The 15018-nt window shown below is 52.5% G+C and overlaps 4 protein-coding genes across 4 annotated transcripts; 2 read left to right on the plus strand and 2 right to left on the minus strand.

The window, feature by feature from the left end:
• Nucleotides 1–478: 478 nt before the first annotated feature.
• Nucleotides 479–1776, minus strand: BJX67DRAFT_379047 (uncharacterized protein; the record flags this gene model as incomplete). Its single annotated transcript, XM_071032481.1, has 2 exons — nucleotides 479–993; nucleotides 1128–1776. The coding sequence occupies 2 exons, from the start codon at nucleotides 1774–1776 to the stop codon at nucleotides 479–481; spliced, it is 1164 nt and encodes a 387-aa protein (XP_070888474.1).
• Nucleotides 1777–3037: 1261 nt separating this feature from the next.
• Nucleotides 3038–4289, plus strand: BJX67DRAFT_379048 (Hsp70 family protein; the record flags this gene model as incomplete). Its single annotated transcript, XM_071032482.1, has 4 exons — nucleotides 3038–3472; nucleotides 3838–4005; nucleotides 4068–4168; nucleotides 4223–4289. 4 exons carry the CDS (start codon nucleotides 3038–3040, stop codon nucleotides 4287–4289), a joined length of 771 nt encoding a protein of 256 aa, XP_070888475.1.
• Nucleotides 4290–9745: 5456 nt separating this feature from the next.
• Nucleotides 9746–11351, minus strand: BJX67DRAFT_379050 (S-adenosyl-L-methionine-dependent methyltransferase; the record flags this gene model as incomplete). The annotated part of the gene is made up of 5 exons (XM_071032483.1): nucleotides 9746–10059; nucleotides 10125–10591; nucleotides 10660–10783; nucleotides 10842–10968; nucleotides 11016–11351. 5 exons carry the CDS (start codon nucleotides 11349–11351, stop codon nucleotides 9746–9748), a joined length of 1368 nt encoding a protein of 455 aa, XP_070888476.1.
• A 1334-nt stretch (nucleotides 11352–12685) lies between these two features.
• BJX67DRAFT_370732 (uncharacterized protein) lies at nucleotides 12686–14069 on the plus strand (the record flags this gene model as incomplete). The annotated part of the gene is made up of 6 exons (XM_071030958.1): nucleotides 12686–12856; nucleotides 12906–13290; nucleotides 13342–13459; nucleotides 13505–13572; nucleotides 13632–13662; nucleotides 13715–14069. 6 exons carry the CDS (start codon nucleotides 12686–12688, stop codon nucleotides 14067–14069), a joined length of 1128 nt encoding a protein of 375 aa, XP_070888477.1.
• Between the last annotated feature and the right edge of the window lie 949 nt (nucleotides 14070–15018).

Here is a 15018-nt window from a genome sequence, read left to right on the forward strand (position 1 = left end):
CCTGTAAGAATGGAGATGGTTTAATTTCGAAGGCATGAACGTCGAGACCACAAAGAGCATACAGCGAGAGAAGCGAGAAACGTATACGTCCAACAGAGACAAGCATATCGATGGCAAGTGTCTGGAGCTGTAGATTCGGTGGCCTGGCACCTACGTTCGTCTGCCTCAGGGTGAGCTTCTGCCACACACAGGTTACGACTATAGTCTGTGTCTAGTTTCGGGGTGAGGAGTTGGTAGGGAGATATAAGAACTAGTATTGGTAAGGACTGTGGGAGTAGCGAGTGATATTGATGAAAACCGTGGTCAGGACTACAGAGGGCCCAGCCCGCCCAGTGAAAAGAGTGACAAGAGTAGTGAGCAGAGTGAAGGGGTTACGCGCATAGCATAGCATAACGCAGAATAGAATGGCGGGACAAGAGTCAATGTGTGCCTGCCGTTCCTCCTCCCCTGCAGGCGATTTGCTCAACAGCAACAAAATTCAGTGATGTTCCTTTGGCACATTGGTAAAATCCACTACGACAAGGGCACGCTGCACCGTCTCCGTTTCCCCGTTCGTTCCATCCAAGTACCCCACGCGGAGGAAACGCGGATGCTGGAGAAGTAGCGCGCGGCATCCGTCGAACTTGGTGTCGCCCTCGGCGACGTCGACCTCGTACTCGGGATCCATGGTCCCCGACGCCTTGGTGAAGCACGGCTCGAGGTCGGGGAGGGTCTCAAATCGGAGGGAGGGATTCTGCGAGTGCATGAAGGCAGCAACATCCGAAATCGAACCGAGATGGTGGGCAAGATCTTCCTCCCTCTGCTGGACTTGGTCATCCGTGATGGGCTTCATCAGGTAGCTGAAGACTTTGTCGGTGAGGAGCTCTTTGGCCAGAGACCTGCACCGAGCCCAACGGCGTGCTCGGAGTGTCTTTTCGTAGTCCGCTGGATAGAACTTCTGGTTGCAGAGGCGGGTCGTCAGGGAGCGCCAGATTCGGGCAAACTGGATGTTGACTGCACACAAGATGTCAGTAGAATAAGGTACATGATAACCTGATGGGTTTCAGATGGAAAGACAAAGGGCTGGATAAAGGAGAGAAAAAGAGAAGGACAGCGAAGAGGTGGGGTGTGGTGGGACCGTAGCATACCTTTCCCGAATTGTGCAAAGAGTTCCTCCAGAAGTACACCATGAGTTGAAACGCCCTGCCATTCGGCATCCCCTGTAAAAGTCTCTTGCCCCTTGGGCAGTGGTTCGACATACCAAAAGGGGTGGAGAAAGAAGGTCTCAACAGCCACCTTCATTAGGAAAGCAGCCACAAGGTATTTTCCAAACCATGCGCGGTCGTTTGCGCGGAGGAGGGAGACAATGGTGTCAAAGTCCTCCTGCACACAGTAATCATCAAGCCTGGAGACGAGCTCTTTCTTCTGGGCTTTGGTCCACTTCATGTCGCTTAGCTCCCTGTAACCCCAATGGGAGCCAAAGGCCCTGGTATGGCAGTGCGCGGAAAGGAATTGGGAAGGCCAGAAGCCCGGCATAGTTCTGGACCATTCGCCGGCTCCGGCGGCGGTCAAGAGCTCCTCCTCATCGAGAAATTGGGCGATGTTGCTCGCCAGGATGTCGTAGCGGGTTTTCAGCTCGTTGAGTTGCTTTTCGACAGGGGCGTCATTATCAACGCCGTTGGACCAATACAGACGGTGAAGGAACTCGCGAGGAGTCGTGTTCGCATCCTTCCAGTGCTTGGGTAAGACAAACAGAGGAATCTCCGGATCCTCGCTCTTACTGACGGCGTCGGTCATGGCAGTCTTCTCGTTTTTGTTCTGGAGGGAACGGGGTCGAGGAGACTTCTGGAGATGCACGTCCATCAGTCAAAGCCGCAAGGGGAGTTAGAACTTATCAGGCGAGGTGAGGAAGATTTGCAGGTGGATGTGAGGAATTCCTAACCTTTTTTTTGCCTTTGGCAATCTTTGCTTTGGCCTTCGGCATCGGGGCGAACACGGGGAGAAAACGGGGAAAAGAGCGAACAAAGAAAACCAAAAAATAAAAATAAAACCAGATAGACGTGGGAGAGGAGAGAGTAAACGAATATTGAAGCAGTCGGGGAAAAGTGACGACTCTTGGGTAGAGACGGGAGGGACGTCAGTTTTGCGTCCTCTCGAGATCCGAGACATGATGAGGGATTTAAGTCCCAGGGATTGAGCAGTATTGAATATATTTTTACCAACAGGGGATTCTCCACCGTGGCGTTGGTTCTTTCAGGTGTGTACAAAGGAATCCGGGCAACATGAAAGCGGCCCAGGGCAAACGCCGCAAGGACAGGCAGAGAAAGATGCCTACCATCCAGGTCTCCCAAACGATGGTCAGGCTGTGTAACGGCGAGCTGAACTTTGTCCGCTTCCCAACCGGACAAACATCGCGTGTGTCTAGCCCGGCAGCTTGGGTGGTCATGCTTCCGCAGCCGCAGAGCAGGAAGCGCACATCCGAAACATCGCCTCATCGTCCAGCCAGCGGTGTGCGGTGGGCTCTAGGCACTGAAACAGCTGTCTCGGGGTATGGGCAAAAACAGTGACCCGGAATCAGGTGGGGAAGAGGGTAAGAAAAAGTCTAGGGCCTCGCCATCTCCTTGTTCTCATTCCAGTCGTGCGTTCAGCAGACAACAATTTCACTTCCTACCTAACAGCCTCTATCAACCTCCTTGAACCCAAGACTCTCTTTGTTAATGCTCTGTTGATACGGTAAAGAAGATTTCAAGATGAACATGGGATCGAACTCCTTTCAGCGCCCAATCGTGGTAGGCCTGGATTTTGGGACATCAGGCACAGGTGAGTACGAGGACCTGTCGCATGATTGCCCTATTGTAACCTTGCTCCAGCGTTTAGCTACACAAAACCCGTGGGAGGGAGCGGCAATCAATATGGGGTAGTCTTTACCCCGGCGCCCTGGCCATCCGGAGGCACAGAGCAGAAAGTACCCTGCAGGATCGCGTACAGAGACGAGAACCCTGGACAAGGCGGTTTTGGGGGGGAAGACTTTGTGTGGGGATGTCGAGTGAGGCCAGGAATGACTCTGTCATCCTGGTTCAAACTATTCCTCGACGCTGACCGTCCCTCACTCGCTCGTGAGAGCGACGCAGCCCTGCACGAAGTGGTGCGGATGGGCATTCTCCGATTGCCACAGGGCAAAACTGGAGTTGACCTAACGGCTGATTTCCTCACACGGATCCTGGAAACAATTCATCGCGTTGTATGCCCGAATCGAGATCCGGCGACGCGGCCCCTGATAGTGTCAATCACTACGCCGGTGACGTGGAGGACCGCTGCCGTCGACTCGCGGGAGACGGCCGCCAGCCGCGCTGGCTTTGGCCAGCGGACGATCGACGAGGTTCGCCTGACAACAGAACCAGAGGCTGCTATGTATCACGTTGTCGAGTCACTAGGAAACCGATTTGAAGTGGACGAGGTTGTTCTGGTGTGCGATGTCGGGGCCGGTACGACAGTAAGGGGCCGCCCCCAATTATTCTGCGGCCGTTTTTGACACTGCTCTAATATGTTTCCTTGAAGGATATTTCTACTTTCAGGATCACTGGCAAGGGTCAGCGCCTTCAATGGATTAAGCTGCTGGACGACCAAGGCGAGTTTCTTCCAATCCCGCTGAGAAACCGGCAGACTGAACGATCATTTTGCAGTGGGAGGTCGATGCGCCGGAGCTGCAGTTGACAGCAACCTCTACCGCCTTCTGGCTGAGCGGTTTGGCCGGGCGTTCGAGTGCGTTCCCGTGGCGGAGAAGGCTCCTGGCAGCAGGTTTGGGCGTCTCCTGGCTTCGGGCCGACCTCTCGCGAGCCTGACGAATTGCCCTTGCAGATGGACCCGGCGTTACTTCAGAACAACCTCTACTACAGCAATGGCAACGTTCGCATAACGAAGGATGATCTGCAGTGTGCATTTGGCCCCGTCGTACATGAAATCACCGATCTAATTGAGCTGGAGATCCGGCTCACCCAGATGCACTACCCTGGGGTCAAGATCGACGTGGGTGTTATCCCTCCCATCCCTTTTCTGATAGAGCGATGCTGACAGCTGGGACAATCCAGCACCTGGTATTCGTAGGTGGCCTGATCGAATCCGCATACGTGCGTTTCGTGCTGGGATCGAGGTTTGGAACCCGCTACAAGCTCGCGATCCCAGGCCAACCGTACGTCTTCCAGATTTCCATCTCGCTTTTCCACATCACTAACAAGTTCCGCAGGCGTCTTGCAGTTACCAGGGGTGCCGCTCTACGGGAAACAGTCGATGGAAGAAGACAACAGGCGTAATGTGGGCTCTCACAGCCGGGGTATCCTCCGTCCGTTGTATTTGTTTCCAGAGTGGTTGGTGGGCAGCGAGGAAGGAGGTTGTGTTGGCCCTTTTTTGGGGGGGGACAGAGGCCGTCATGTATGTAGAACGCGGTGGCGCAATTTCCTTTTCTTTTCGGCGTACTGGTATCCTCTGCACTTGGTGTTTCTCTAGCAAAAGCTTCAGAAGTGGCGCATTCACACTATCATCCACTGGACATGCACCGCTCCCCCCTAAGCAAGTCCATCGGATGAAGCTACCTGCACATACGTCAAGACCCCGATCGACCTTTACCCTTTGTCATAGCACAGCGCGACCTTCATCTCAAGATAATGGAACATACTTCCAGGATGGCTCTGTTGCAGTCCTAGAGATCATTCTTGCTTGCAATTTTAGCCACCTGATCCTGATCAGGTATACACCATCCTCCTCTGAATAGCAGTATACTATAGCCTTGGCTCCTCTTTGGGGACTGAAGACAACTGGGGTGCACAGATTCATCAGATAAGACACCTGAGCCTAGTTTTCTTTACTGAGTGGAGCGAATGGACATTTGCCTATACCGGCCCGAAGGTGGAACATTCCTGTCTTGTTAGGAAGGAGACGCCTTTCATACGCCAAGTAGGCCGGTATACTTGAATAACTTACCGTATATAGCCTGGTTGTGTAATAACCACTAAACCGGGATTAAACTTATATAAGATGTGATAAACTGTGTCAGGGTTCCAATTGACTACCGGGCTGACCTCTACATATTGTTGTAAGGGCCTGCAGTATATATCTGATGGTTCCTCTTGACCCTTCTTTTGCCCCCTTCATGATGGTTGCCAACTTTGCCGAAATACATGGTAGACAGTAGGACAGAAAAGAACTCGATTTCATTTCTTCTGAATCCTCAAATATTGATACCGTCGTAAAGGTGGTTAAATCGTGACAAGAATACCTATATTGGGGGTCAGGAAGGAACTTGACTAAAAGTGCTCCTCTAAACATAGTAGTACTTGTACATGGAAGCAAGAGTTCAGATTCCGGATTGCTGAGCGATATCCAAAGCCTGATGCAACTTATCAAGACTGGCTTGTGGCTCATTTCTGATAGACAATGTGGCGGTTGCGATATCAGCAAGTTGAATGTCAGAACATCGGCCAATCCACTCTGAAGAGAGAGGATGGATCTTGACTGGCCCTTCCTGTCCAACGAGATAGCGCTCCATTACTTGATCAATGACATTGTCAGTGAATTGCTTCAAGGCAACCTTCTTGTATGCTTTTAGAATATCATGGATATCATAAAAAGCTTGGACCTCATTGCTCAGACAAAGACGACTGACTCATCACCTGGTTTAAATTAACCAAGTAATACCAAAGCCACAAGGCCTGGCACGCACCCAGCCATCTTGAACGGAAGAAACAGTTTCCACACAATGATTATTAACAGTCTGTAGTATCCCTTCTTTCTCGTCCCTAAGGATTTGCATTAGATAGTTCTTAACATACTTAAAAGCTGATCTTTCAAGCCCTTGGACGGATTCTGAGATTCCACTTCAAGTTGTTATCGGAAATTTTGACCTCAAAAATATTGGTATTGAACGCCGTGAGCGCTTCGCAGATCGAATCGAAGTATTGCTCGGCGAGTTCGTCTCAAGGAGCCGTTCGCTAACAGAATATATTCTCAAGAACAGCTAGATTCATGGTCCCAGAAGTTCCACCCCTCTAGAATCATGATAGAGTGTACATATCCAGACATAGATATTCTCCTCATTGCCACTATCAGAAGGCCTGCGGAATTTCTGATCAACCTCATCTTCTGCTGTACGGAACGCCCTTGCATGTCCATCGCCATTCATTTTTTCCGGAAATTCTTCATTCAACTCGCGAATCCGCAGCCACAGCTTTACAGTGCGATCAGCAGATAGATCTTTACCATTGAAGGAAACTCGCCCTTGATGTGATCGTAAAGGAAATTCCCGAGGAAATTCTTGACATTATCTATGCCACCGCCGCCTCTTGGAAGCTCCATGCAGGGCTCCACATGAGCGAAGAACTGCTTTTCTCAGATCTTGCGCTCGTCTATAGTAAACGCCATCCCGAATCTCCTGGCTAACACTTACTTTTACAGATCCCACAAGGGAGAAGAATTTAATACTCCGCTCTCAATCTCGCGTTCCATACACTCCTGCCCGATGGTCCGCCCCTCGATTGGCTACCACAACATGCCGCTTATAGTATGGACAAACTACGTGTACAAAGATATTTTCGTGATTTGTTGCGAGTTCCAGCACTAGGCTCGCGGATGGCTCTCTCCTTGGTGCTGGAAAATCCCCACTGTGGCGCCATTAAAGTTAACATTTGGGAAGTTTGATCCTGGCACACCGACGAGGATGAAGAAGAATAGTAGGACTGGTCGCCACTGGACAAGCAATTTCCATCTGATTCATGCCTTTCCAATAAATCCAAGGCAGGAATACCTCAACATCAAAGTTGCTATGTGGAAAATAAAGGGCGATTCGAAAGAATGAACGCTATTGACTACGTGGAATGTGAACATTTCGGAAATGGTGTCCGTATCAATTCTCATTGACTGGAATATCAATGATCGCCAGGGTCATCCCTTTAAACAAGCTATAAAATTCTTTCGCAGAACTCCAATGTTGTGCATGAATTCCTGCCATGGCGGGAATAAGCCATGGCGGGAATAAGCCATGGCGACCACCACGACGCGTCCTTGGAACTTTAAAATTTGGCTTTGATTCCTCCACGGCCGAAGTAATCCTTGATAAAATTTAAATCCTAAAGCCACTTGAAGTCTATTCACCATGGCGTCGTTGAAAAAGCTTGCCCTACTCTCTGCCTTCCTGCTGCAGGCGTTCCCTGTCGCGGCTGCCCCTGCTCCTGTCGATGGATACTCCGCGTTAGGTGACCATATTCCGCTCAATTGGGACATCAAGCCTTGTGTAGCGCCGGATGGCTGCGGTGATGATGAAGGACACGGCGATGGCTCCGACCAAGGCGATCATGACAACGATGGCAATGGCGGAGATCATGGGGGCGATGGTGATAATGAGGACGGTGGAGAGCCTACTTCCACCGTTACTGACTGGTAAGCTCGCCTCTGGGTGTCGGTAACCGTTTATGGCGTGATCAAAGCTGATGTTGTACACTCAAGCACCACCGACGCCACAACGACCATTACCATAACAACCGACAATGGTGATGGCACCGCAACTGCAACAATCACCTCCACCACAACTGTTACAACAACCGAGACCACAACAACTGAAGGCACCGGCATTCCTACAACGGTGACAGATACTGTTTTCCAGACCATCACCGACTGCACAGCTACCGCAACTGACTACACTACCATCACTGCCGACGCGTCCACCATCACGACAACCGTGACAAGTGCCGGTCCAACGGTGACTACCACGGTCACCACGACTGAGGCAACTGAAACCGTAACTGAGCCAGGCGTGACAACAACCGAGACACTCACACTCACGATAACCCAGACCGACACAACCACGCTGACAAGCCACCAAATTGAAACAGAGACCATCACCTCCACCGAAACAGATACGGTTACTTTGCAGCAAACCGTGACTACAACTAGCATCTCGACGTCTATCTCCACTACAACCGTTACCACCTGCACTACCACCCCCGAGCCCACGCCTGGCGTCTACGGCACCTGCTCCGATCCGACTATCAACTACTACGAGAACGCAAATGGGTTGTACGTCTACTCGACGAACAACCAAGCCGACTTCCCCTTCGGCGAGTCGCCGGACATCCAGAGCCCCGCAGCATTGATCTGTAACCGGCTCGAGAGTCCGTGCAATGCGCCCGCGACGACTGTGGCGCTTTGCCGTGCGACGATTACCGAGGTTTCAATGTTGAGTGGGCAGGAGGCGGCGGATGCGTGGAATGAGGCGTTGCTTTCGATTGTCGCGTAGACCTTTCGTAAACCTTTTGTGCGGCGCGGGCTGCAAATGTGAGGGACTAGAGGCGCCGTCCACGCGAAGGGTATCATTGGAAAATGCCCCTCCCAAGTGTCGAAATCCCCGTAGGCTAGCCCTTGCATCTACTTTCGAATCTGTTCAACCTCTGTTTAACAACCTGTCGGAATTGGATAAATCACAGACCTCAAAAAGAGCGCAAGTCTTGAAATAATGTTGGTTGATGTTAGACCCCATGTATAATAGCACTTCGTGCAGGAATCTAATAATTTAGCTAGTATCCGCAAGCATTCTACTCAGCAAGCATATATACAATACATGATACTCTAGCAGCACTACTAGCCTTTCTTTAGATGGCTAGTAATTAGTTCTATAGCTATTCTATGATCATGCTCCACGCATATTCTACCCCATATTCCTTATTTAGCGCATCTTACCTATACCTGCGTTACGTAGATACACTACCCGCTTTGTAAGAACACTACGAAGCAAGCACATGTGATATATAAATATTCCAGCAGTGCTGCTAACGTTCCTATAGAAGGTCAGCAATTAGTTCTACCAGCTGTATAAGATCACGTTGAGTTCCATGCATATCCCACCTCATATATATATCAAGCGCATCTTATCCCTCCCTGCATTCCAGGAACTCAAATGGGCGTTTAGGGCTCAAGCCAACTGCTCCGGGGCGGGTACCTTACGAGCACAAGTTGAAGGATAAAATACGAGCAGCCCCCACGCCCTTCCCAAATTCTCATCTGTGTCCTTCCTTGGTGGCGTCGGCTGTGGGACTTTTACGCTGATGTATGCGACCGGCCCGTCGTCTCAGCCCTGGAGGGATGCACGCTTTGGATTCGGAGCCGGGGGTCCGAACACAACACCTGGGGTAACGACTGCCATGGCGGACGCGCAGGATCTCGAATTCGCAGACGGTAGCTTCACGCACATACTTATGAACATCGGGAAGCTGGGAAGTTGAGGGCGGCTTTGGAGGGTGGGGGGTTTGAGGCGGGTAAGGTTGGAGTTAGAGAAGCTGCTTTTGATAATAAGGCAACGGATCTCTCAGGGAGCCTTGTTGGGATGGTGAGGGATACTATTGTCAAGGAGTGGGCTGGTGATGAGGCAGCCGGTTTTAATGAGGTTGTTCGCGAGGAGCTGGAGGCTGAGGCCCGGGCGAACGTCCTTCTGGATTGGTTTCTGTCAGCCAGAATAGCTCTTCACAAAGAAGGGTTGACCCTTTTTAATGGAGTGGCCATTTCCCACAGTTCCACTACGAAGAACATCTCCTGGTTTTCTTAGTGTCCTTTATTCATTGTCCCAAGCGATATATTGAGAGCACTGTTCTCTACAGACTCTATTCCAGCCTTCTGGTCATTGTACCTCCTGGTACTACGTAATGTCCACCGCTAGTCCTATATTCACGGGCAAATATTCGTTCGCATTGTCGTAACATCAACATAAAGCATATCCAAAGAAAGCCTAAGCAAGTTCACACTCAATCAAACTCTCCACACCGCGCCGGGCCGTCCAGATCTTGACAATCTTCAAGCCAACAGACTCGACAAGCGCATGCCACTGTTTCTCCGTGCGCTCCTGCGACGCAAAGTCTGCCATCATGATGATGTCCAGGCTCGTCGTCTCCCAGTACGCATTCGTGCTGGGGATCACGTTCTCGTTGATCAGGATCTTGCTGTGGCCGCGTTTGAGGGCGGGGACCAGATTCGAGAGGATACGTCGGCAGTCTGCGTCTGCCCAGTCGTGCAGGACGGAGTGCATGTAGTAGGCGCGGGCACCTAGATAGGATATCGGGTTAACAGTGCTGTCAGACGCCAAGGTTACATAGGAGGGAGAGGGGCACCTTTTATCGGCTGCTCGGTGAAAAAATCATGTACCGTGGCTTCAATATCCCTCCCAGCTGCTTGATTCATGGCCTTCGCCTGCTCAATGACTTCACCTAAATCCTGCAGGACCAATCGCCCCGGCAGGGAGGGCCACTTGCGCCGGAACTCCGACAGATCGTGTCCCACGCCACCACCGACGTCGACGAGGAGGACATCGTCGGCATCCAGGTCCAGGCCTTCCGTGAGGGAGGGGACGGGGTAGAACCCGACGTCCATCCAGCTGGGGCGGCCTTGGTGGTAGGCTGTCATGTGGTTGTTGAACTGCTCCGCGTGCACGGGGTGGTCCTTGAGGAATTCAAAGAAGTGCGAGGAGGTGCGGTAGCCGTCTTGGAAGGCAGAATTGCGGCCATCACTGGGGTTGCGGTAGCCGGTTTTCTTGAGGTGGGCGGGGAGGGAAGTCATCCCAAATGTGATGCAGCCCGTCCTGGGGGGCCACTCGGTTAGCTGATGGCGAAGACGGGATAGGAGGGAACACGAGGGAGGGACACATACATGCATGGATAGGCGTCGCTGTAGCGCTTTGCGCTGAGGGAAGAGGAGAAACCATTGCGGCGGTAGGTGTCTGGGCCGGTTTCTTTGATCACGCCCATGGTGGCGAGGTGTTTGAGGAGGCGGGCTGGCGGTTTACTTAGCTACGGTGCTAGGACGCGAACATTGAGACAGGTGAGGTATACCGAGCAGGGCAGGATCAGCATTTGTAGCTTCTGCCAGTTGAGCAGCTGTCTTAGGCGTGTCATCCTTTGACAAGACGGGGAAGACACCGAGCTCGACACATGTTTCGATGGCAGCATAGATGGTGCTCTACATTATTAACAGACGAACCGTGCTGAACAGAGAAGGGGCAGCACCTGAGACCAGCAGTATCTTATCATCGCCTCGCGGGGAGTCTCAAGAGCGTAGACGAGAGACCGCGCGGTGTCGAGGAACTCTGCGCGGGCATCTTCGCTGGCGTTGTCCGCGTACACAGCGGCGAGAGAGGTGACCTTCTTGAGCAAATCAGGTACCTCCTCTGCGGCGTTGGGACGAATGGCGACCTCATTGTCAAAGGTCTCCTTCGCCTCTGTGCCGGTTTCATCGACGGGAGAATCACCGTTGCTTTCGACCTCCTCGGTCTGAACGGTCCCACTGGTCTTCGTGGTTACAGTGACCTCATCACCACGGGCGGCCTCGATTGGTTGAGTCATCTTGACAGCGAAGAGGGGAGGGAGTCGATCTGGAGAGAAGGGTCTGGATGCGAGTGGGAGAGGGAGGAACGACCCCTGGCCAGGGGTGTTGTTATAACAATCGTCCGTCGTTTCCCCTGAAAGTGCTGGGCCATGCGCTCTCGAGCGGGGGGTGGAGATGCTGCCACTGCTGCGGCGTTGGAGACGGTTGAGAGATGATGGGAGACGGACCAGCCCACCAAAGTTTCAGATCCATTTCCAGGCCATGAAGCGAGCTTTGACACCTGGTGGCGCTGCATGGTGAGCGCTCGTCCCGCGCCATCGCCGTTGAACAGGGATCATCATCCAGGGGGAGACAAGAATGGCAGGGTGAAAGACGCCATCAGAAGCTACGGTGGAACGAGGCTTGCTTGTGCCGTGTATACGGGCTGCTTGCTCCCAATGGAGCATGTCGGTGGCCCTAACCGTGGGTGGATGGTCCGGGTGTTTCAGGGCATTGTGACTCGTCGGCTGCTTCTCGAGAGGATCAACACATAAGAAGACGGAGAACGAGCGGACAAGCGCGCAGGATTCGAGTCTTCCAACCTTATTTGGGGTCGACGGGTTGGAAAATGCCCCCAGTATGCGGACTTGAGACTTGGAAGGACCGCGACGGAAAGCAAATTGGCGGAAAGCTCGGGGGTGCTTTTGACAGGTTCTTTTCCTGGCCTTATCAGCTGGGTCATCGGATGGACCGTAACGAGAGGGTTGGTTCCTCGATAGCCATATTCGGGAGCTGTTATCAAACACTTGCATTTGCCGCTGTCAACGTGCAGCAGCAGGGGCCACAGCAGGGGCAGCAGTGGCAGGAGAGACCCTTGGAACTGGGACTTTCGACTCAGGCAGAACTCGGCTAAACGAATGACAGGCCGGGGAACGAGATGCGGGATCGTCTCACGAATCAGCGGCCTCTGGATAGCTTCATCTGGGGCAGCGTAAATTAACGGCTCCACTAACCGTCGTTTCCGCCGCAAGTCCCTTTCCAAGACTGGGCCTCGCCTCCAACGTCACCTGGAAAATCCCCCCAACTGAGGGGACAAAGCGCTTCTCGATGTGGTTCGTGTAGCGACCCGTCACGATGGGAAAACGGCGAGACCGCTGATCCCCGCGTCTGGGCCGTGTCCAACGTTTTGGGACGGGGGAATTCGATGGATACATCTCATTTCTGGCCCTCTTCGTCTCTGAGTGGCCATGTTGAGAAGGGTTCTTCAGGGTCTTCGAACATTCGGGCTGGATGTTTCAGCATCTGTATATTGCGGAGTCTCCCCCCATCCGGTTCCCGTTCTTCCACCCACTGAAGAATCTTCATTGTCAACATGGATGCTCCTCGAAAAGGCAGTCCGAGTGACGACAAGGGGCCCAAAATCCTCGCGGTGCTATGGGGGCTGACGGGGCTCACAACCATCGTCGTCGTCGCCCGAATGTACATTCGAGGGAGAATGATTCGCAATGTTGGCGTTGACGACTGGCTGATTGTCTTCTCTCTGGTACGTCCCATCTCCTGAGACTTGCGGCCCGAGTCTCATCATGATAAAGGTCATGGGCCTCGTGTACTGCGCTATCACAACGGCCAACATCGCAATCGGATATGGCAAACACGCCTACACACTGGACTCCCTGACCGTCGAAAAAGCCAGCTTCCTCAACACACTCAGCTTCCTGTTCGGGATCCTCTCGTTTGCTATCCCGAAGCTTGCTGTCGTTGCCATGCTCAACCGGATCCTGAACCCCAGCTTCTGGCAGAAGACATGGCTCTGGTTCCTGACAGGCACTGGCGCCGCCATTTCGGGCGTATGTATCATCATGCTCTTCACCATGTGCGATCCGCCGCGAGCGCTATGGCAGACATCCCTGATTATGGAGGGGAAGGCGACGTGCCGTGATGTGTGGATTCTGATCAACTATGCTATCTTCACGGGGGGTGAGTCATCCTCAATGGCTTGGATAAAGTGAGCGTGCATTGACTGCTTAGCCTCCTCTGCGTTTATCGATTTGTATCTTGCCGTCTATCCTTCCACTGTGCTGATGAAGCTGCACATGTCGCTCCGGAAGCGCCTTGCCTTGTGTGCAGCTTTGGGTCTTGGAGCTATGTGAGTCTTTTGAGATGAGATGATGATGGCTGGCTGACGAAGTAGTGCCTCCGCTATGGCTGTCGTGAAATGTACCCAGTTGAAAGGTCTTGCTGATAAGTCGGATTATACCTGTACGTCCAAACCATCCCATTAAGCTGCTCCGCAAGAGAACAATGCTGACATGAAGTAGATGGAACTGCCGATCTCGTCTTATGGACAAAGTAAGCTCCTCCTCCCCTCAGACGGATCAACGTCCAGAACTGACTGTCCCAGCGTCGAATCCGACGTCGTGATCATAGCCTCCTGCATCCCAACCCTCCAGCCCGTCCTCGAACGCGTCCTCGGAAAGCGCAAGTTCTCTTCGTACAACAACAGCAGCCGCAACAGATACAAGGGCAGCCAGCAGCTCCACGACTACTCGTATGACCACAGCAAAGGCTCGAAGAAAACAGGAAAGACAGACGTGACTCTCACGGGTGTTGAGAGCCAGGAGAGCATCCTCCGCGAGGATGCAGCGCATAACCGTGGTCTGCCGCTGAACACGATCCGCCGGACGGATAACGTTACTGTGCAGTATGAGAGTCGTGAGAGGAGTCCGCCGATTCAGGAGCCGAGGGGATCGTGGTAGCGTTGCTGGGTTAGGCTAGTCGTGGGAGTTAGTTGGGTGTCATTCTGTATCATTCAGGTTTTTCTTATGTTTTCAGGATAACAAGTCAAGTCCGCTTGGGGTAAACCAGAGACTGTCGGTAACCTGTATTTCCTTCCTGAGTCTATCTCTGCACTTCGTGTCGAAGCCGTATTCCTGTCTGTTGACCGGTGAATGATCATTGGTAATGGATCAAGAATTGATCCAACATAGGTGAGGCTTGACCAGCATCATTGCGTTGCCACCTCCCTAATTGCTTTACTTTCTTCCTTTGCTTATTGAATGGCTCCTTAAGGTGGACATGAAGTCTATCGTTGGCCTTCCGGCAGGTATAAATATTACTAGATAGCTCGTCGGCAACTCGGATTCTTCGTCTACTTTCATCCCTCTAATTGCTCACCGGGATTTGTTATCTTGAATCTCCCCGTAGCTCGCACCTCCATGGCTCATTCTGCCTATCCCCGGCAGATCTCGGTGCTAGGATCCTCTGGGTCGCTCTTGCCCTAGCATGACACCACCTGGGCACCTGTAACGCAGAGTGGTTACCATAGCCCAAACATCTACAATAATAACAGGTGATCGTCGAGAGACCGCAAACCAACGGCAAGCCCAACACCTGGCAGAGACCCCATTCACGAGGCTCGACATCGAAGAAATTCGTGGCCCCAATCGACCGGTGAACCTCCATCCACGGCAGAACCAAGTCGACCACTTAGGGTCGGGCAGCTATATTCTCTTGTTACTTTCAGAATCCATGGCCACAATGCTTCACGATCGAACGGGCGGCATATCTAACCCAACGAGACCTTCGCAGGACGAACATCGCTGTTGGCAACCTGCGCGGCCCAACGACTAACCCACGTGCCCGCGACAGGTCGACCCACAAAGTCATTTTTTCGAAGGCAAACGCCCCGATGGCCGATTTGAAGGT

Source organism: Aspergillus lucknowensis (assembly GCF_044049455.1).
Source record: "Aspergillus lucknowensis strain CBS 449.75 chromosome Unknown BJX67scaffold_9, whole genome shotgun sequence".
NCBI lineage: Eukaryota > Fungi > Ascomycota > Eurotiomycetes > Eurotiales > Aspergillaceae > Aspergillus > Aspergillus lucknowensis.